We start from the raw sequence: 21,424 nt of genomic DNA on the forward strand, positions 1-21,424 counted from the left end.
TGGCTAACCACACAAGACAAGACAGGGTCTGGGTCAGACTCACTACTCTTGCACAAGGCACTACTGTACTGTATGTATCAAAGTCTATGTGTCAGACAGTGAGATAGGGTGACAGATAGAGGGAGGTGTGTGTGTGTGTGTGTGTGTGTGTGTGTGTGTGTGTGTGTGTGTGAGAGAGAGAGAGAGAGCGAGAGAGAGAGAGAGAGAGAGAGAGAGAGAGGAGACAGACAGAAACAGAGGAAGATGGTGAGTTCCACCCACCCACATCTATCCGTGTCCAATGTGAGGGGGAGGTGAAACAGTTCAGGGCTTACTGTACCACCAACTGGCATTACAGAATCTCATTGTGGAGAAGAAACCAGAGGAGTAGGGTTCTCTTCAGGTAAGACTTTCAATTTGGTTTTGAACTGAATACATATTGTTCTCAGTGACAGGCCAGGCTTCTTGTTTAAAAAAAGATCTCCATCCAATGGCCATCTTGTAAGATTTCACATGTTTATAATTAGGTTTTATTGACTGGGAACATATGCTTCTTTTCACCATTGTTTCTCATCTTGATCTCAGCATATGTAGCCTGAGGTTTTATTGAAAATTTAAGAGTTGAAGAATAGGTTACATCAGTAACCAGATGAACAGATACATCCGAGGAAAGACGAGCAATGAGCATCAGTGAAATATTGTTGCTCATGGTGATGACAACCTCCCATGCTAGATGGCGTGATTCAGCAGTGACCACATAGAGAAGGAATGGAGGGACTGATGGAAAGTGGGTGACAGGAGAGCGGAAAAATTACGCATTCACTCTGTAGAGCAATTAAAGTACGTAATTTGGGTGTTGTTGCAATGCTGTGGAGCCATGTCCTGTACAGTTCATTAGTGAAGTTCGTTAAATTGTCTTGGGAAATGTGGGAGAACAAATGATGCATTGTCAAGTCAACTTTTTGGTTTCAAAAGAAAGGGGAAGTAGAGAGAGAGAGAGAGAGAGAGAGAGAGAGAGAGAGAGAGAGAGTGTGTGTGTGTGTGTGTGTGTGTGTGTGTGTGTGTGTGTGTGTGTGTGTGTGTGTGTGTGTGTGTGTGTGTCTGTGTGTCTGTGTGTGTGTGTGTGTGTGTGTGTGTGTGTGTGTGTGTGTGTGTGTCTGTGTCTGTGTCTGTGTGTGTCTGTGTCTGTGTCTGTGTGTGAGAGTGATAGAAAGAGAGAGCGAAGAGTACTGTGTCATGGATTAATGCAAAAGGTTTACATCCACTTTCCTCAGCAAGGAAACACCCCTGGCTTCCCCTTTCCATAGTGCACTAAAGCTCTCCTCGCCACAGAGCTAAGTGAAAAACAAATGACACAGAGCGACATAGTTGCTAATCTTCACTTCATCACAGGCCTTGTTAAACGATCATGTGTTTTGGCTGCCCCTCAGGCATCACACACACACAGGCACACTGGGCTCCAAGCCAAAGGCCGTTACATAAAAAGACTTCTGTATTCTCTCCCGTTTCTATACTTGATGAGTTTGTTGCTTAGAGGTTTATTGCTCCCATCTCAAATTAAACAGGAAGAAAGGAGTATTACAGTCGAATCATCCAATCATAACCTCAGTACTTCACCCACCCCTCTACTAATACCCGGTTGAACTCATACTACTTCCCTTGCTGTTACTTAAATTCTCTAATGCAATAAATACATATTTTAATAGTAATGAACAAATTTACAATGAAATTGTGGATTCACATTAAGCTTGCCTATCCAGATTAGCATACTTCAAGTGATGATTTTTTTTTAAAGTTTATCCTAACCTAACTATATCAACCAGAATAGAACCGCCAGAGTCGGTTACCAACACCATTACATGACCAAAATCACCTATAATCTTCAATACAAACATCCCCTCAAGAGTTGTGCGCCCTTGTGGTGCTGCTGCCCCTATTTTTAGTGCAGCTGGCATGTTGCTGGTGCTATTTTTGCCCCCCTATGAACTTCTTGCATCAGAGAGCCATGCAGCAGGCAACACATGCCAACTCGTGTTTAGTTGTTGTGTTCCAATCAGCAGAGCAGAAGTGCAGAGGAAGGCCACTTTTCAGGAGATGTGTTACAGTAAGGCATGCTCTATTTTCACTCAGACAGGAGGAAACCAGCGTGTGTGTAATAGGAGGGGTAGGGAAGGGGGCATGGGGAATGAGAAAGTGTGTCAACTAGGTGGACTGATTAGGTCCATCAATGGAGTATATATGGATCATGAGTTCTACCAGACTTTATTTGTTCAGGGGAGTAAGATCAAAAATAGCCCCCCCTCCCCCCATGTATGTACACGTGCACACATACACACACACACAGGAACCAAAACAAACTCGGAGAGAGGCGTGAGAAGGACTTGATACTTTGAACGAGATAAGGTATAAGGACATATGCACCCTTGCTTCTCTTTTACAGAATTCCACCCTGGAACAACAATGACTTCCATGCATGTGAAGCTGAGGAAGGAGAGGACTGGACTGGTGGACTATGACACGCAAATCAAAGGTAAATGAAAAACATTTATAGTAATGTATCATTAATAATAATAATGCAGCATATTATGTATGCAGTATATGGATATACAGTGATATACGATGTGTATATACGGTATATCGTATGTCTTATATATCTTAAGCGATCAGGTCAGAACACGTTCTTTGGATGAATGTAATAATGATTAACACTCCTCTGTCTCTGTCTCTGTCTCTGTCTCTGTCTCTGTCTCTGTCTCTCTCTCTCTCTCTCTCTCTCTCTCTCTCTCTCTCTCTCAGAGGTACGTCTGCAGCTGGTAGACCAGCTGAAGGTGTTGGACATCCAGCTGGAGCAGAAGAGCCAGCAGCTGCTGGACCTCACCGACTACCTGCGACGGCGGGGGGAGATCGAGGGAGAGTACGCCCGCTCCCTGGACAAACTGTCCGAAAGGTTCTCTGCCAAGATCAAGAGGTGGGTGCAATAGCTGATGGGGTTATGTTATGGTATCCGGGTCATACCAAAGACTCTAAAAATGGGACCCAGTGCCTCCCTGCTTGACACTCAGCATCAAGGGTTGGATTGGGGGTAAGTCCCTGCGACGGGTATTAGCTGGACACTGCATGCTAGAAGTGAAATATCTTCCATCAACTGACATCGGTACAACGTACTACTGAATCGCTCTGTAAAGTGATTGTCGTGTGCTGCTTGCTTGCTTGCTGACAATAACTGATTTTCAACAACCAAAAAGTTGTGTTTAAATTATGCTTTAATGAAGTTTTCTCCTTTCTTCCTTTGGCCTACAGGAAGGACCCTGGCGGTCATTCAGTGGCTCAGGTCTGGCTGACCCTGTTGACCCAGAATCGTCAGGAGATTCGGGGGCACAGCGTGCTGAGTGAGAGCTACAGTAACCTTCTGATACAGCCACTCACACACTGCTTGGAGTACACACAGCGTCTGGCCAGGAAGGTACGGTACTACTTACATAAGCCCTTCACACGGGGTGAAACTAAACACTGTATCACTTGCCATGTGGCTCTGTACTATGCACACAGAATAACTTGTCCTACTTCCGGGCCCTTTCCCTACTTCCTTCCCAGGTGTTACCCATGATACTAATTAAGGCTCTGTTCCATTCTGGTCAAACAGAGTCAGCTGGGTGCTTTTAGATATGGCAGTTTTAGCCCTCCATACTATTGTGCATGTACGTTGGCTCACTGGAAACACTCTGCTACACCAGTGGGTCTCAAAGTGTCCTTGAGTTGGTTCCAAATGTCCCTGTACGCCGTACGGGTATGTGACTCTGAGAGTTATGAGGGTCCTTGAAATTAAAACATTTGAGAATGACTGTCTGTACACCAAATTGAACAGAGCCTTAATTAGTATCACCGATAACACCTGTGAAGGAAGTGTGGAAGCTGGGGCTCAGAAGTAGGAAGAGTTATTCTCTGTGCATAGTCTATTTACCAGGGTGGTCTTTGGTTCAAATTGGTCTCATTTTGGGGTGACCCGACAACTGAATGGTTAGTGCACACATACCACATGGGCTCTCTGACAGCCAGTCCCTGTTTGATTCAGCTGTCCCGGGCCATTTGCTGCGTGTCATCCCCCTACACTACTGTTTACTGTCTCTCTACCCTGTATACCTGTCCATAATAACACAAATGTTTCACAGCTTGGTTTCTGTCCCTTATGCACCTCTCGACCTCATCAGTGTTGTCCGTCTTTCTTTCCCTGCAGTTGTGCAGTATCCTTATCTCACTCGTTCCGTGTTGTTTGGTCTGTCCTGCATGTTTACAGAGTAAGGACGTCTGCACCCAGTTACAGGATGGACTACTGAATGTCACCACAGAACTACAGACTGTACGTGGGAAATGAATTACCCAAAACATCTTTCCACTTTAATAAGCACTTTAAAAATAATAATTACAGCATGTGGGTGTTTGCATATTACTGTACATAATGTGTGTGTGTGTGTGTGTGTGTGTGTGTGTGTGTGTGTGTGTGTGTGTGTGTGTGTGTGTGTGCGTGCGTGCGTGCGTGCGTGCGTGCGTGCGTGCGTGCGTGCGTGTGTGTGTGTGTGTGTGCGTGTGTGCAGGCATGGAGGACATACTACCAGTACCACTCAGAGTACGCGAGTGCAGAAGGGAAGCTGAAGGAGGCAGAAAAGATGGAAGAAAAACAGAAGCAGAGTGCCGCCAGGAAAGTGGAGAAACTAATTGGAAAAGTAAACAACCTTTACTATGACAAATAACGGACGCACACATGTCACGTAGTATGTGCAAATATATATGACCACAATGCAGAAGAGAAAAGCTTAAAAGTGATCTGTAGTTTAGAACACGGGGAGACCCCTGTCAACTATAAGTATATAGGGTTTATTAAAGATCTCTGCCTTTATTCAAGAATTCTCTGAGTAAATGCTCACTGTTGTAGTATACCGTATTGTGCCGAATATAAGACGACCCTGATAATAAGACACCATTTTCAAGACTAATTTGTGGAAAAAGAACATTGAATGTCAAATAGTCTAGTCTCCGATTATAATACGACCCTGTTTTTTTTAGGATATTTCCATTTGGAAAATAACTTCTTATATTCAGCACAATAGGGTATTCTCTCTTTCTTTCTCTCCCTACCAGTCTACTACTAGTTTCATAATCATTAACATTCTACATTGAAAGTAAAACTTTCTATGCCTTAACTATTATTGCGCCATTGGCGTCTATTTCTGTTATTAAAGCAAGTGGCACTTCAGCAGCGGATGTGGTTACTATCATACCACACAGACAGAGCTTCTTCACCCCTTCTATTGAAAAAGTTTACACCAGAAACGAAAGCTCTGCTACATGCAACGGAACATAAATCGGGCTTTGCTCTGCTTTCTCAAAATCGTATTTAGTCGCATTTCCTGATAATTCTCATGTTCACTTATTATGTCATGAGATCTATAACATAATATTTGAGTCCCTGTTAGTTGTTCATTTGTGTCCTCTGCATTTAACCCATCCTAACTAGGAGGCAGCAGCGGGGAACTGCCCTTAATACACAGAGAAGTTAGGGGTTAAGTCTCACACTTATAGACTACATTATGCTTTGCTTCCTATACTGTATATGAAATGATACTATACACAATATACAAACGTTTTAGTTAATAGTATTCAGGCTGTGTGTGTGTGTGTGTGTGTGTGTGTGTGTGTGTGTGTGTGTGTGTGTGTGTGTGTGTGTGTGTGTGTGTGTGTGTGTGTGTGTGTGTGTGTGTGTGTGTGTGTGTGTGTGTGTGTGTGTGTGTGTGTGTGTGTGTGTGTGTGTGTGTGTGTGTGCGTGCGTGCGTGCGTGCGTCTCTCTCCCTCCCTCTTCCCTCCATCCTCTCTCACTGATCGAGCTCTGGTCTGTCAACAGTCATCACACACTTTTCATTAAACATTACCTAACCATTACCCACCACACAGACTTGTATAGTGTATTTAATTGTTCTTTCATGGCTGACCCGTGTTGACCATGTACTATATAACAGAGACAGGGGAAGGTCCAGGAGATCCGTCAGAAATGCACCAAGGCCCGTAATGAGTACCTCCTCAACCTGGCAGCAGCTAACGCATCCATGAACAAGTACTACGTCCAAGACATCTCCAGTATCATAGACGTGAGTAACTCAGCTTCAGCTTCAGCCTCAGCCCTTAATATACCCATACACCTTAAAGTCCTGCATTCATTTAAAGCCATTCTGTGTAACTTTCTAAATTGCTTGAATTAAACAAATGTTATTTTTTACATTTCAACCTATCTTCAATCATATAATTGGTCCTCACTAATGTTCATGATAAATTACCACCATTTTCTTTCTGTGTCTCATCGGAGGGCTGTGGGCAATTCAGAAACCTTCTACAGAAATGTGTTTTTGAGAACTTCTAGTTGCGACTGTCTATCCCAATGAGGCACCCTGCAGCATTCTCGGCTTTGTATCAAACTGAATTCTGGGAATTGCAGTTCTAACAGACCCAGACAGATGCTGTAATGACAACAGAGCTACAGAGTTGTCATCCAAAAGTCTACTCGAATGAATGTTACACAACATGACTTTAATATAACCTTTGATGTCCTCAGTCCTCAAACTGTAAAGTCATGTGTTCATTTTAATAGAGTGTGCAAATGTATCCATTTAATCGGATAGATTCACACTGAGAGTATACATCAGTGTACCTCAGTATGAATTCAGGTCTCACACAGTCTTTTGAGGGAACCTCAAGTTGAATGCATGGGACGTCCTTGGGGGTCTCAGAGAATGGCAATTGGCTACTTTCGCATTTAACCTCAACATTCAGGTCTTTTATTCATATTTTCTCCACCTGAATGTTTCATTTAAAAAAAAAAAATCAGATTAATCAGCTTTTAGAACTCTTCTATTTATGAAATTGGCCACTTTTTGGCCGCTCTCTAGTTTGCAATGAAACAATCTGAGAATCCCATCAGCAAATAACGGGAAAACAGCGACCCCTGTCTGAGTCAACAGTCTGTCTTGAGAGACTAGTAAGTAACACCAGTGCTATGCATTCACTTCAGTGTGCAGACGCGGGGTACCACCTCACCCTGGGCCGTGTGATGAGGGCCTACATGTCCAGCCGGTGGCGGGCTCAACACAACCTGGACACGGGCCTGCAGCAGCTCCAAGGGACCGTGAACGGGCTGGACGAGAGGCAGGACAGAGACCACCTGCTGCAGGCCCACCACAACATCTTCTGCATGCCTCTACGGTTCCCCTACCTGCCTCACGATGGTGACCAGGTACAGCTGCAGCATGTGTGTGTGCTGTACGTGTGCGCTTCCATAGGCTAGGTCAGGGTACCCCAATAGGCGGCCCGCGGGCCATTTGCGGCCCACAGAGCGTCCCCTTGTGGCCCATGAAAGAATTTCCTTTTTTTAAGGGTCCCAGATATAAATGGCATTGAATGGGGGACAGTAGCCTATGCATGTCAAACTGGGCATCCTTTTCAAATGGGGTCTTGCCCTGAAAATGAATTTCAGGGAAAGACCTCGACCTCGCGCGTGCAGACTCGGCCCCCAGCCTGGTACGCTAGTCAAAATATGGCCCTTGAGGAAAATTAATTGGGGAACCCTGGGCTAGGTGAATATTAGTATTGTTTTCGAAATACTGTAAATAAAAATTAATTAGATAAAGATGCAAAAGAGTATAATAAATCACACTTGTGCACTGTGTGTGTGTGTGTGTGTGTGTGTGTGTGTGTGTGTGTGTGTGTGTGTGTGTGTGTGTGTGTGTGTGTGTGTGTGTGTGTGTGTGTGTGTGTGTGTGTGTGTGTGTGTACTGTATGTCTGTGGTGTGTGCATGAGTGCGTGCAAATGTGTGTATTCATGCACATTGCACAAGAACGTGAGTGCGTCTGATTATGAAATACTGTATGTACTATACGCTCAGTCACCGCTTCCTGTTTGCGTTCAGGTGTCAGAGGTGAGTGCGAGTGAGTGTGAGATGAGAAGTGACCTGGAGAACCGATACGAACAGATCCAGGCCAGACTGACTGCAGTCACCCAGGAAACTGAAGAGGTACATCTCACTGCTATGCCACCACACTGTTGTTGCACTGCAATCCCCCTAAAGCATGGCCCCTACACACTGTAGGAGTTTTAAAGTTGTCGGCGAGTCATCAGATCGTTGTTGATGTATTTCACACTACAGGAGTCTTTTTTTTTTAATCGACTGACATTATATCTGTGTGGCTTTCACACTAAACGATTGGTCGGCGACTAGGCATCACACACAAGAGTTCACCAAGATCCAGATCCAGACCCGATATAGGCCTCATCATTTGTTTTTTATTCCAATTCATTTTGACATCTCACGCACGTGCAGGATACCGTGATACAAGCGCGAGACCGACAGACACAGGACGCATCTCTCATCTTGATTTTCATTAAATGACTGTCTCTCGCTGTATGTGTGCGCGCGCACACACACACACACACACACACACACACACACACACACACACACACACACACACACACACACACACACACACACACACACACACACACACATACACACACACATGCACACACACACACTACACACACACACAGAGCGCACAAGGTCCAACAGTTTGCTCTGCACTGTTGATTCCGATGCGGTTTTATCAACATTATTCAAGTGAAATGCGTTGGTTTTATAGACTATTATTTTATAAGTTTTTATAAGGTTATATATATTATCATGATCATCTATCTATACAGACAGACAGACATACAGAGTCAGTGAGTGAGCACAGCTGTCCTGTGCTCTCATTGGCTGTAATATGGCCTTCTCAGGACGTGGTCGCAACCCAGTTCATACTGTACGATGTCTAGTCGGCAAGAGAGCCAAATATCAAACCTGCTTGATATTCAGAAACGGTCGGGAAGGCATCGGTGAGCGCTTTTATCGGCGCTATATCTTCTCGCAGAGCCTTTCACACACAGTGAGCAAAACCTCTGCGATCAAAGCCCGATCTTGCGTCAGATCGAGGGTTTTGTCAGCGAGCGCCAAAAATGGTCCCCGACAGCATAATCGGAGCAAATATCGGGCAGTGTGTACGAGTCATAAAGCAGTGGTTGTCAAACATTTTCATGTCAAAGAACCTCCCAAACTGAGACTGTATTTGGCCACAGCGGCACAGCCCACATTTCTAAAGCAGTTCTGAACAACCAAATTTCATGTACAGTATGTGTACGAATAACACCCCAAGGAGTATTTGTATTTTCTCAACCTCACTCCCAGAAAAGATCTGTTTGTATTCCATCTGATGAGTTGTGGAATAATATGGACTTGGGACAGAACACACTCCAATAGTTAGATTTTGCATGACTTGAGTCAAGAGTGACACTTCCCACAGATCCATTCCTTCTCGGTGATGGTCCAGTTCCATTTGTTTCTCACCGTCCTTTCTCCTGATGCAACCCAGGCTCATAAATGCTTGCTGACAGGTCACGCTTTCCTGTTGGAAAGCATCTGTGACGATGACCTGGAGCCCAGCGGAGCCAGCAGCTCAGCTCTGGAAGGCAGTGCTGAGAACCTAGCCAGTAGGCCGAGTGTGGCTCAACGGAGAGCCAATCTACAAGAAGCAGAACATCTCTACGTCACTGTGAGTCCACACAGTAGTATTAAACCTCATAGATTATAGCAGGGGTTCTCGAACCCAACTTGATATGTATGCAGCCTTGGACTTCCATTTGAAAATATTTTATGCCATGGGACTACCATAAGAGAGGACAAGTCAAGATTTAGCTAAATGTTTCGGAAATGGCAGATTCGCAAGCACACAACGCATCACATCAAAATGCTTCATGAGTGTGTAGATCGGCTGTTTCCGAATAGCTGGTGTTTAAACTGTTCTTCATATTGCTGGGGATCCCCTGGAACACCTTCAATGACCCCTGGAGGTCCCCTGACCTCACTGTGAGAAACAGTGTTATTTTACATGGTGTAATTGGGACAAATAGTGGCGATGACACAAGCCGACGATTGCACGACAACAGTGACTTTGAATGAACGTACAATGGACACATGTACCTTCAAATATCTAATAATATCTAATAAATAATCATTATAATGACTTTGAAATGCTGACTTCTTTTGCAGGGAGTAAAAGAGTACCTGGTAGACAGCTCTCTGGTTTCTAAACTGCAAGCCAAACATGACTTGCTTAAAGTGGCTGTGGAAAAAGGTACCAATAAGCACTTCTGCAATTCTTACATAGGGTAGTTCTACAGCAAGGCAAAAACACTGAACCACATTGTTCAGCTTGACTGCAATGAACTCATTTTACGGACGTGTCAGTAGTAAATTGTTGTTCCTTTTTTTAAACAAAACAAACCCACCGTTATTTTCCTTTATAACAGCTAATTCTGCATTCTCTCATTTTTCTTCTTCCTAGCTGTAGTCACAAAGGACCATAAACCCAGGTACAGCTGAATTATGCTTATTTGGAGTTGTTTGAAAGAAATATTGTAAAAAATAAAATACAATGACTGTGAGTATTACTCCATATATATATATATATATATATATATATATATATATATATATATATATATATATACACTGTAGTGACTGCATGGTATACTGTATCGCCCTGCAGAACCAACAGAAAGTCTATGAGAAGAATTCACAGTCAATTCAAGTTGACTCACAATCACAAACTTTTCAGTGGGGATATGCTGTCCTTCATACAGGTAAGATAGAGGTAACAAATAGCACAGTATATACTGTCACAGTTAAACATCCTACTTTATGTTTTCTTTTGGTCTAGCTGTCCATTCATTTAATTTATTTTGCCTTTTCTCATATTATTATATTATATTTCTCATAAGTACTTTAATTAGGAAGATTTAAACTTTTCTTGTACTATCACATGAATAAAGGGTTAAGGTCTATCCCTTCTTCTGCAACTGTTTTCCCTGCTCCTGTGATACACCGGACTAGCCGTATTAAGCTGAGGCGCACTGGTAGACTGACTCCCTTTATCTCTTAAGTTGATAACTTGTTCTTTTCATTTAGGCATCTGGACAACAAATTCCACTGGTTGTGGAGAGCTGTGTTCGATTCATCAACCTCAATGGTGAGTCAACTGACAACAGACAACAGTGATACAGTGTCGTCAGTGCTGTCTCTCAATAACTTGTGTCATGCGTGTATTCTTTTTATTTGGTTAATATATGCCCTCCCTTCCTTCCACCCATCCATCCATCTGTCCATAATTTCAGGTCTTCACCACGAGGGGATCTTCAGGGTGCCAGGGTCCCAATTGGATGTCAACAGCCTAAGGGATGCCTTTGAGCGAGGTGTGTGTGTGTGTGTGTGTGTGTGTGTGTGTGTGTGTGTGCGCGTGTGTTCATGCGTGGGTGTCTGCGTGCAGCGTGCATGCGTCCGTGTGTGTGTGTGTGTGTGTGTGTGTGTGTGTGTGTGTGTGTGTGTGTGTGTGTGTGTGTGTGTGTGTGTGTGTGTGTGTGTGTGTGTGTGTGTGTGTGTGTGTGTGTGTGTGCGCGCGCGAGTGTGTGTTCATGCATGGGTGTCTGCGTGCATGTGTCCGTGCGTGTGTGTGTTTGTGCGCTCACAGAATCAACCCTAGTATAATTATGTACCCTTTCGGAAGAGCATTAATAATGTGGGACAGTGTGTTGTGGGCTTCTCTTACAGGAGAGGACCCGCTGGCTGAGAGGGATTGTTCCCTGGATTCTGTGGCTGGAGTGTTGAAGCTTTATTTCAGAAGCTTGGAGAAGCCCTTATTCCCTATTGACAGCACCGGCCAGCTCCTGGAACATTACCGTAAGGCTTAATAATGTATACTCTCTGTCACGGTCAATTGTTATGGGTCCCTTAATTTTTTGTTTCCTACATTTTTTAATGAATGTTATTAAAATAAAAAATAAATCCCCAAAAAGCTAAACATTTCATGAATTAAAAACAAATTCAAAGATTGTTTTTCACTTGTTTGGGTCACAGGCAAACAAGTGAAAGTTTTGACATAAATATTCTTCGAAATATAAATTAGCCATACGTCTGTATCTAGTATGTGCAGGTGCGTGTGCCTGTGGGTGCATGGTTTTCAACGGCAGCTTGAATCTCTTAATTTATCTCCCTTCTGTGGTTTCCTTTCACAGAACTAGATGAGAAGGCTGAGAGAGCAGCTCATCTCAAAACGGTCATCTCATCCTACCCTGAGCCTCTGACTGTTGTACTGAGATACCTGTTTGCATTCCTCCATCAGTGAGTGATGTAACAATTCAGCATTTAAATATTTTTTAAAAGACATTAATTTGACTCAATTGTTAAGGTGAACTTGGAACCTTTTGCTTAAAAGGACGCTCACAATTTTCACAATTATCGATACATTCGATACATACGTTCCATTAGCAGTGATAAAACCGAGTAGTTTTCTATGTGTCTCTGAAACGTCGCCGAAGTTGTGATGCCAGGCTGATGCCTTTGAAATGCATCATGGGAAATGTAGGAACAGAGAGAATGGAAATGGATTAAGAACAGAGGGATTGAATGCAGATCAAGCAGTTGACGAGTTCAGTTGACGATCTCTAAATCTAATAAAACCTCAACTAAAGCTAAGCTCTTTCACAAAATAATAACTAAACTAAACTAGCAAACCCCTTGAAATTGAAAACATGAAGTAAAAACTATAATAACCATGGTTCCTCCTTCTCCACCCAGTGTGTCCCAGTACAGTGATGAGAACATGATGAAGCCGTACAACCTGGCTGTGTGTTTTGGCCCCACTCTGGTACGAGGTGCCCTCGATGACAACATGGTCACCCTGCAGGCTCAGATCAATAACTTGGTCGAGAACCTAATCCTCCAACATGAAAGCATCTTCCCCAGCCAGGCTGAGGTACAGGGACCTGTTTATGAGAAATGTATGACACGGGAACATGATGACGGGTGAGATAAGATACATGTTACAACTGCAAACACACATATATATATTTGTATAGAGACACTTCATTGTAAAAATCACTCTTGATCATATACGATTTGTGTGTGTGTGTGTGTGTGTGTGTGTGTGTGTGTGTGTGTGTGTGTGTGTGTGTGTGTGTGTGTGTGTGTGTGTGTGTGTGTGTGTGTGTGTGTGTGTGTGTGTGTGTGTGTGTGTGTGTGTGAGAGAGATATAAAACTTGTATTATTGTTTTTATATAATCTTTTCAGTGATGCCATCACAGAAGAGGGAGATGGAGAGGCAGAAAACACCCACGGTAAAGATGGTACAAATAAATCATTCGGTGCATATGCTGAAGCCCTGACAGTTACTGTCTTCACAAATCGTGTGTCTCAGTAATAGTAAAAACTTTTTTTATACTGCGCTACAGATTTGGAAACAGGAACCATGACTGACCAAAACACCACCAGCTCATTTCCAGTGCTGATACAGCGTAAAGATAGCAGGGCTTCCGCAGACCAGAGCAACTCTAGTGTCATCTCACCACCACTCTCACCAGCGACCAGCATTGCTCAAAGACAAAGTGTCAAGTTCATGCTAACGCCTTCCATGGCTTACAGCGCCTTCCATGGCAAGCCCCTACGGTCCAAGTCCATTGGCTTCATATGGAGAGAGTAAGTGAGCCAGATTAGACAGTTCGTCAACTGATCCGTGGTCAGTAAAGAAACAGTATGGTTTTTTAACAAATCTTTTTAACAGGCCTTTTTTTATCTCCACCTAAGGGCCCAGGACGTCTCTCCCTCTGAAGATTTCACTGTTGACAAGGTCTGGCTTCTTTCACATTTAGTTTCAAAATTACTTTTCTCATAATGACTGTCCACAGAACATTGTTGCTATTATCAAACTCATTGAGTGAAGCATAATTAGAGGTTCAGTGGATGTGGGGCATGCAGTGCAGAGGAGACACAGAGCCTTGTATCTTTCCTCTCCATCTTCAATGTGCTTTGTTTCATCTCACAGGAGGTCTGTCGTCAGATGAACTCTGTCTTCAAGGAGCTGCTCTCTAAGAAAGCACTACAGGATCCCTCCTCCTCCTCTCGCTTCATGCTACCTTTCCAGAGAAAAGGGAGGCGCAGGGAAGTTTAGATAGTTTAGACCAGCAGAAAAATGGAAAGACGACTGGGTTGACTGGATCATATCGTCGCCGTCGGAAACCTTGAACCCGTGTTCCAACGGATCCAAAGTAGTTATTATTTTGTCACAAGCTTTTGGTACTACTTTTCAATGGTTTAATGACATATTTATAAAAACCCATGGACACAGTTAAACCACTTTCAACCTGGCGTCCCTGTTTTGGGCATGTCATTATAGGCGAAACTGTTAATCTTAAAGAAATAGCTAAACAAGAAGCCGATCTACAAACTACACTATTTTTGTGTGACCGTCATACGATAAAGTATGACATAATAGGGCATTGATTTGTTTCAAAAATATAGATGAAATATGGAGATGCAAGTTTTCTGTCAGACAGTAGATGGATTATATAAAATAGGAAAAGGATTTGAATGTGTGTGTACTAGTGTCAGCATCCATGGGCAGTTTGAAGGCTGAGAGCACTGACAATCACCTCGCTGGACATGTCTGTTCAGACAGCAGCTCTGAGACTATGAGCTATTCCGGTTGGACAAGAGTTCATTCATACTGAGAAGCCTTTTGTTAGTGTTTTGTACAATGTACAGCATGTCAGTTGACAGTGCAATATGTGCCTAAAGAGTAGGCTAGCAAGAGGCTATGGATCTATGTTTTTATACATTTATTTACTGATTTTGTATTTGTGAAATTATTTGACATAAAGTATTTGTAGCTTGTATTGTGTTCAACTTGATTCTGTGCCTGTCCTGTCCTTCATGTAAGCTACCACTGTTAATCAGTGCAGACAGAAATGTTAATTTATGCCACATTGCCGATAGCAAATTAATTAGCTTTGCTCATTGGACCTTGAAATAAATGCCCTCATACACTTCTATGTCCACCTCCCAGACAAACATACACACGGGTGGCACATAATGCACCTGCACACATACACGCAGGCAGGCACGCACGCATGCACGAGTGCGCGCACACACACACACACACACACACACACACACACACACACACACACACACACACACACACACACACACACACACACACAGTTTTACCACTTTACCATGATGGAGTCATACTGAGAGTGCGTACATGTGTGTGAAACACGCACTCACGCACACAGCCACACACGCAGGCACGCACAAATTCACTCACTCACTCTCTCTCACACACACACGCACACGCACACGCACACGCACACACACACTACACACACAGTTTTACCACTTGTCAGTTTGGAAAAAAATATGGGAGTCATACTGAGAGGGCAAACTGTATTATGTGGTCAGTTTCATCTTCGCCCTCCAATGGAGATATATTTTTTTATGCATCAACACGAATAATGTTCTGTACAGCTTTACATCAAATAAACCATTCTGATTGATACAATGAACGCAACAGTGTTTTACAATATTTTGAGATAGACTTTCAAATGGTTTAATTAATGTACTCCATTCAAATTACATGATGAAGTAGACCTTATGGATGTTTGTAAATGGGAATATCTAGAATGATTATTGTATTGCCTAATATTAATTATATTTTAAATCAAATGTGTATGTGTGTGTGTGTGTGTGTGTGTGTGTGTGTGTGTGTGTGTATATATATATATATATATATATATATATATATATATATATATATATAAATAAGCTTAAAACTACAATATAAGTAAATAAGAACGGCATATTTCTAATTTTCTGATGACGTGTCAAGAAGCTCGCTCTAAACGCACGACGGTGTAGCGCTCTGGAAAAAAGCAGATCTATAAGCTCAGAGCACGTCGCTTCCGCCACGCGCTGTGAGCTTCGAGATCTGCTATTTTCGGCGCCGACTTCCCAGAATGCTTTGCGTCACCACGGTACGTACACGTCATTACAGCGCACCGGCGGATAGCTGAGGTGGACTTCATTCACTTTTTTTCATCCAGACATAAGAACCTTTCTGGAACTACAACAACACACCAGCCCGTCAACATGATCAGAATAATAGCCGCTTTCCTCTCGCTGCTAGTGTGCGCCTGTTCGGGTAAGTCACTGCGGTAGATAAAATTCTGCTTTTGGTTGTCTTTTAATTTGTTTTTAAGAGCTTTTGGTTAGCTTTTAGCCAAACCAAACCGTCCCCCTCTGGCTGTGCTAAGTTGACTTCCATTCCATCTATCTGAGTGCCGCTAAAGGCTTTAAACTTATTAGGGGAAAGGTTTCTTTATTTTTTGTGAGTTTGCAATACAAGCTCTATTCTTTTTTTGTATCTCCCTTCTGTACAGCGGAAAGCTGCACAGAGCCAGTGATCACTCCCTCGGCCTACACTACGAATGACGCTGTCATCTCCTCCGAGTCCGTGTTCATTGTGGAACTGAGCCTTGCCTGTGCCAACGGCGCGCAGGTGACTGTTTGTTTAATTATTATGCGACCGACACTCGTAATCATTTCAACTGAACATGAAATTTCTTAAACAACGTGTCCCTCTGAACTGAGGTTTGCTGAATGATTAACGGAATGCCCTGTTTATTCTTTTCTTCACCAGAGTGTGGCGCTGTATGCTGATGTCAACGGAAGGCAGTTCCCAGTGACAAGAGGCCAAGATGTTGGCAAGTACCAGGTATGAGGATGGTGCTCTGTACTTACTTTCTATGTTGGGTTGTGATCCAAAAATCAATGAAAAACTAAAAAGTCAACCAAAGAACAAGATTCCTATACAGGATCTCCTCACTGGTCAACAAAACCACCTTGACTATGCTTGCACCTCCTGGTACCGCAGCACCTCTAAGGCCCTTAAAACTGGGCTCCAGACTTCCCAAAACAAACTGATCAGGCTACTACTTGGCCTCACTCCCCGAACCCACCTCACCCCTGCCCATTTTGGCAGGCTGGAATGGCTTAGGGTTGACGACAGAGTACAGCATCTTGCAATGGGTCTGGTCCACAAGATTAGACAATCAATACACCACCAAGATACCCATGTACCTGTCTAAATACTTCCTTAATGTCAACGAAGTCCACACCCACAACACCAGAAGGAGTTAAACTAACCATGTACAGATTCGGCACAAACGAGGGACTAAATTAATTTCGCTCCTATGCCACAAAAATGTGGAACGCCCTACCAACAGTCATTAAGACATGTGAATCCCTTGACTCCTTCAAAACCGCCCTCAAAGGGCACCTACGGACGGCTGCAATTAGAAACTGGCCCCCGTAAAATCTGAATCCCCCAACCACACCCTTTTCCCCTCACTGTATATGTTTCTTTTCCCTTTTTACCACCTATGATAATTTCCTGTTTTGACTATATACAGTAGTTGTGTATATTCGTACGTCTAATTGTTTTGATGAATTGAAAATACTGGGCCCTATTGTAAACAAGTGTAATGCTTTATGGTGTCGTCCACTCGCAGTTAACAGTTGTAGTTGTACTTGAAATGTACTGTAATTCTGCAAACTGTTAATAAATCAATCAATCAATCCTTTAGGATTTTGATGATTCCTCTTAGCAGACCTTGTATAATTGACCTGTGCTTTCCTCAAACTGTGCTTACTAATGTGAATACATTTATAAAGCAATCAATCCTGTTCTTTTAACAAATACCTCTTAATGGTCTGATTCCTTAACGGTTCCCTAGGCTTTAACGACTATGGGTATGGGGGGGTTCCAAATAGACCCTAACAGGTCTGTAACTCGAGAGTGTACACATGGAACAAATGGAAGTTATGGTGGTCCTTGACATTTCAAAGTTTGAGAACCACCAGTCGTGAAGGCCACATACGAGCTCTGACAGTGTTATTAAAACCTGGTTCCAGAAACTGTTCCAAAATGTGATGGAACCGATTCCGGTTCCACAATGTTGGATGTTTGATCCGATTCCTCCAGATCCCAACCCTAATGACTCTCTAATGACTATGTACAGTAGTATGCTGCATTGTTTGCTGGCTAACTCTGGCAATGTATACCATTCTACTTTTCTCAGGTGTCTTGGAGCCTTCCTCACAAACAGGCCAGCTCCGGAACCTATCAGGTCAAGTTCTATGATGAGGAATCTTACAGTGTGCTGCGCAAGGTGGGTTTTGATCACAAGCATACAGAGGACTGTGCTTGTGTAATTGGGAAAGCTATGCTTCTCCCTCTTTTACATTATGACTGATGGTATTGATTTGTATGTGTCCCAGGCCCAGAGAAACAATGAGGATGTAGCATCCATCCAGCCTCTCTTCTCCGTCAACGTGGATCACAGGGTGAGTCTGGTTAGACAGAGTCTTTTAAGAGTTTATATTGATTAATTTACGTCGTGGTTGTGTATGATTAGCACTGGGTTGCTTTGTTCAGGTAAACGGGCCATGAACACGGAAACAAGATGGCCGCACCCGTCCAAATTTCTTTCCCCAGATTCTGGTTCTAATCAAAACAAGCTTCACGGCCGATAACTAAAGCGTCGCTGATCATGGTTACAAATATTTCGGGTGAACAAAAAAAACAAGCAAGATTTTACATAGATGACTTTCACTTCCGGTTCACAACCTGGGGTAATCTTCGCCTTAACACAAAGGGTGTGTGTACGCTTTTCCGACATGTCAATAGTACTGCACCCAATGGAAAGACCTCAGCAGGGGCAAAATAATTAATTAATACCTGGCAGGGAATTTGTTAATACTCCCACAGGGCAGCACACCTAAACCTAACCTTAACCCTCACCAACCTTAATCCGGTCGTTTTAACGCACCCCTCACCAACCTTAATCCCGTTGTTTTAACGCACCCCTCACCAACTTTATGTCTAACCAATGACTAGTCTAAACTAAGTATGCACCCCATACTAAGTCAGTGAATAATTTCAAGTCAGGCCCCCCACAAGCAAATCCCCTTGTTTTTTCAGCATAATGTTGGGAGGAATTGCACATCATACTGGACTAAATTAACTATAATGTAAATATTAAAGAATAGATAATAATTATGAACATTGTTTTATTTGTTCCTTGATACATGGTATATGATATAAGTGCGTTAATGCACTCCCAAGGTGACATACTCTGACAATGTTAAGCACAGTTCTTCATATTAGGGCTGCCAACTCTTGTTGATTCGTTTATTTTAATTATTTTAATGTTTGCTTCTCAACCACGCCAAGCTGAAAAGGCTCGTCTCTGCATGATTGTAAACACAAATTCACAGATTTCTTGATGATCAACTGTCCCTGTACCTCCCTGCCTCATTCATTTCCTATTTTTGGGACATCAATATGCTTTATCACTTACATAGCCTTGTGCATAGATGGCACCTTGCCATCATAACGTAGAATGTAGCTCAAAATTACTTCACAATATTGAAAATAGAAACATTTGACTTTTACTGTACAAACCACCTAAACATAACTGATAATTCACTTATTCATGGCTAAATTGACATGCAACTAGAACTCTGTCGAGATGCCAACTTGCGCCTTGCACACAAGTAGGCCATGTATGGCCTACTTGTGTGCAAGCAGAGCGTGCCATGAGGTGCACAGACATACACAAAGTCACACACACACATACATACCCAGCCGATCGCAGTACTCTGTTTGCGCAAGCTTTTTTTATTTTATTGATTGAAATATTCTTCTGAAACACTTCTATATAGCCAAAGAACAGAACTGGAATTCATCAAAAAGGGGAAAGAAACACATACAGTGAGCGGAAAAAGGGGTGGTGATTCCGATTTTACGGGGGCCAGTTTCAAATTGCATGTAGAAACAGTTTTTTCTTTACACTTTATTTTACCAGATGAGTCAATTGAGAAGGTGCTTCACTTTTGCAATGATGACTTGTGTGTGACTGTGTGTGTGTGTATATATATATATGACTGAGGCAGTGAAAATATCCAATACTACAATACAGGCAGTTTTACACATAAGTAAACATTGCATTAAAAACAAAGAAACCTGCACATGGTTTTAGCATAAACCTCACAAATTTGTTCTACCATTGGATAAAACAAGCAATTAAAAAGTGCACATGCCATTTGAGTAAAGCTCTATGGATTTGGTCACCGAGATCTAAGGTGGTAAAGCCAGCGATAAATCATCTCAGAGCAAATTCCAGGAAGTGTCCAATTAGTGTCATTTACATGTTAAAGATAATGATCCCTCCCGTAAACGTTGACTGTGGTAAGTCATAGATGGTCCAACAATAACATTGGTTGCTTGTTGTAATTTGTTTTCTTCCTAGACTTGTAGGGACTTGTTGTTCTTTTTATTCAGGACATTGCACTTTAAACTTGGATTCTGTTCATTTGCATTTCACGGGGGTGTATTGATCTTGGTGTCTTTCCTATCTAACAACAGGGTGCCTGGAATGGCCCATGGGTGTCGACTGAGGTTCTGGCTGCTCTCATTGGTATTCTGGTCTACTATCTGGCTTTCACCGCAAAGAGCACCATTCAGGCATAAAAGGATCCCCACGTCAAATAATTTTAACCACTGGATCTTTAAAGACTGCATTCTGGTGCAACCTATCTGCCAGTCTTCTCATCTAATATTGTGGCAGATCTATTTAATTTGGCCACCGACTCTGTTTTCAGATGAGGAGCCAGAGCAAAACATCTTTGTAATTTTTTTTATTCAAGCAGACTGTGTCTGTATGCTGTCAGTCTTGTCAATTTACAGATACATTTAGGATATTTTGTCTTTTATTCTTGTTTTTGTAAAAATCTGAACAATATACAGCAACAGTCCTGTAAACCCAACGGCGAATAAAGAAAAACAGGTGGTCATGTCCTAAAGCTAAGGACCTGCACTAATTAATGTCTGTGGGAAGTAGGAACATGCAGACATCAGTTTTCTCCACTCTCTCTTCACTGTGGGTGACCGTCGGATGGATTGGGATTTTTGCAGATACGGTGAACATCTGAGTAGTAGCAGGAGATCTCCGCCTCTGTTTATGACATTGTAATGTTGTTTAGTGATCATCACAAATGTGACCGCACTGGCTGGCCTGGATAAGCCCAACATTGTTATAGCGGTGAACTGAATAAATGCTCTGTTTTTCTTCCACTGTTGTGTTTTGGCTTTGTGAGAGAATCCAGCAACAGACTGGCTCTTCCATAAATTCTTCTTGTTCCAAGGCAGAGAGGAAGGTTAACGAGCCGTCGATCCATAGCAACACATTCTTTGCACGAGTTTTGGGTGACTTCAGTAAATGATTGATCAGACCCACTGACCTCTAGATCCAAATGCACATCTATTCCATAAAGCTTTTTATTTATTATTATTTTACTTTAGTAGAATCTACTTAAGAATTCTTAAAATAGCAATGTAAATAACAAAATAGTGGGATCATCAGTTTTTGTTTTTGTTCCAATTTTGACTGATTTGTCTTTGGGAAAATAAGCCA

General features: G+C 42.6%; 2 protein-coding genes across 5 annotated transcripts; both read left to right on the plus strand.

The window, feature by feature from the left end:
- Positions 1-307: 307 nt before the first annotated feature.
- LOC310861839 (rho GTPase-activating protein 4-like) lies at positions 308-14,780 on the plus strand. 4 transcript variants are annotated; one of them, XM_083769513.1, is made up of 22 exons: positions 308-382; positions 2,420-2,509; positions 2,776-2,947; positions 3,280-3,442; positions 4,274-4,336; positions 4,572-4,700; positions 5,991-6,119; positions 7,037-7,258; positions 7,932-8,036; positions 9,430-9,609; positions 10,107-10,191; positions 10,402-10,429; positions 10,606-10,699; positions 11,025-11,085; positions 11,231-11,308; positions 11,664-11,792; positions 12,128-12,233; positions 12,690-12,917; positions 13,182-13,237; positions 13,343-13,586; positions 13,695-13,737; positions 13,933-14,780. In XM_083769513.1, exons 2-22 carry the CDS (start codon positions 2,440-2,442, stop codon positions 14,056-14,058), a joined length of 2,511 nt encoding a protein of 836 aa, XP_083625639.1. In that variant the 5' UTR covers positions 308-382; positions 2,420-2,439; the 3' UTR covers positions 14,059-14,780. The 4 variants fall into 4 exon arrangements, with proteins under 4 accessions (XP_083625639.1, XP_083625638.1, XP_083625636.1 ...); XM_083769512.1 differs by lacking the exon at positions 308-382 and adding an exon at positions 2,029-2,083; XM_083769510.1 differs by lacking the exon at positions 308-382 and having other exon boundaries at positions 2,165-2,509.
- A 1,147-nt stretch (positions 14,781-15,927) lies between these two features.
- On the plus strand, positions 15,928-21,084 carry ssr4 (signal sequence receptor, delta). Its single transcript, XM_083768747.1, has 6 exons — positions 15,928-16,089; positions 16,328-16,446; positions 16,588-16,662; positions 18,029-18,118; positions 18,228-18,293; positions 20,377-21,084. The coding sequence occupies exons 1-6, from the start codon at positions 16,038-16,040 to the stop codon at positions 20,479-20,481; spliced, it is 507 nt and encodes a 168-aa protein (XP_083624873.1). The 5' UTR covers positions 15,928-16,037; the 3' UTR covers positions 20,482-21,084.
- The last annotated feature ends 340 nt before the right edge of the window (positions 21,085-21,424 follow it).

Source organism: Protomyctophum parallelum (genome assembly GCF_964188405.1).
Source record: "Protomyctophum parallelum genome assembly, chromosome: 7".
NCBI classification, from domain to species: domain Eukaryota; kingdom Metazoa; phylum Chordata; class Actinopteri; order Myctophiformes; family Myctophidae; genus Protomyctophum; species Protomyctophum parallelum.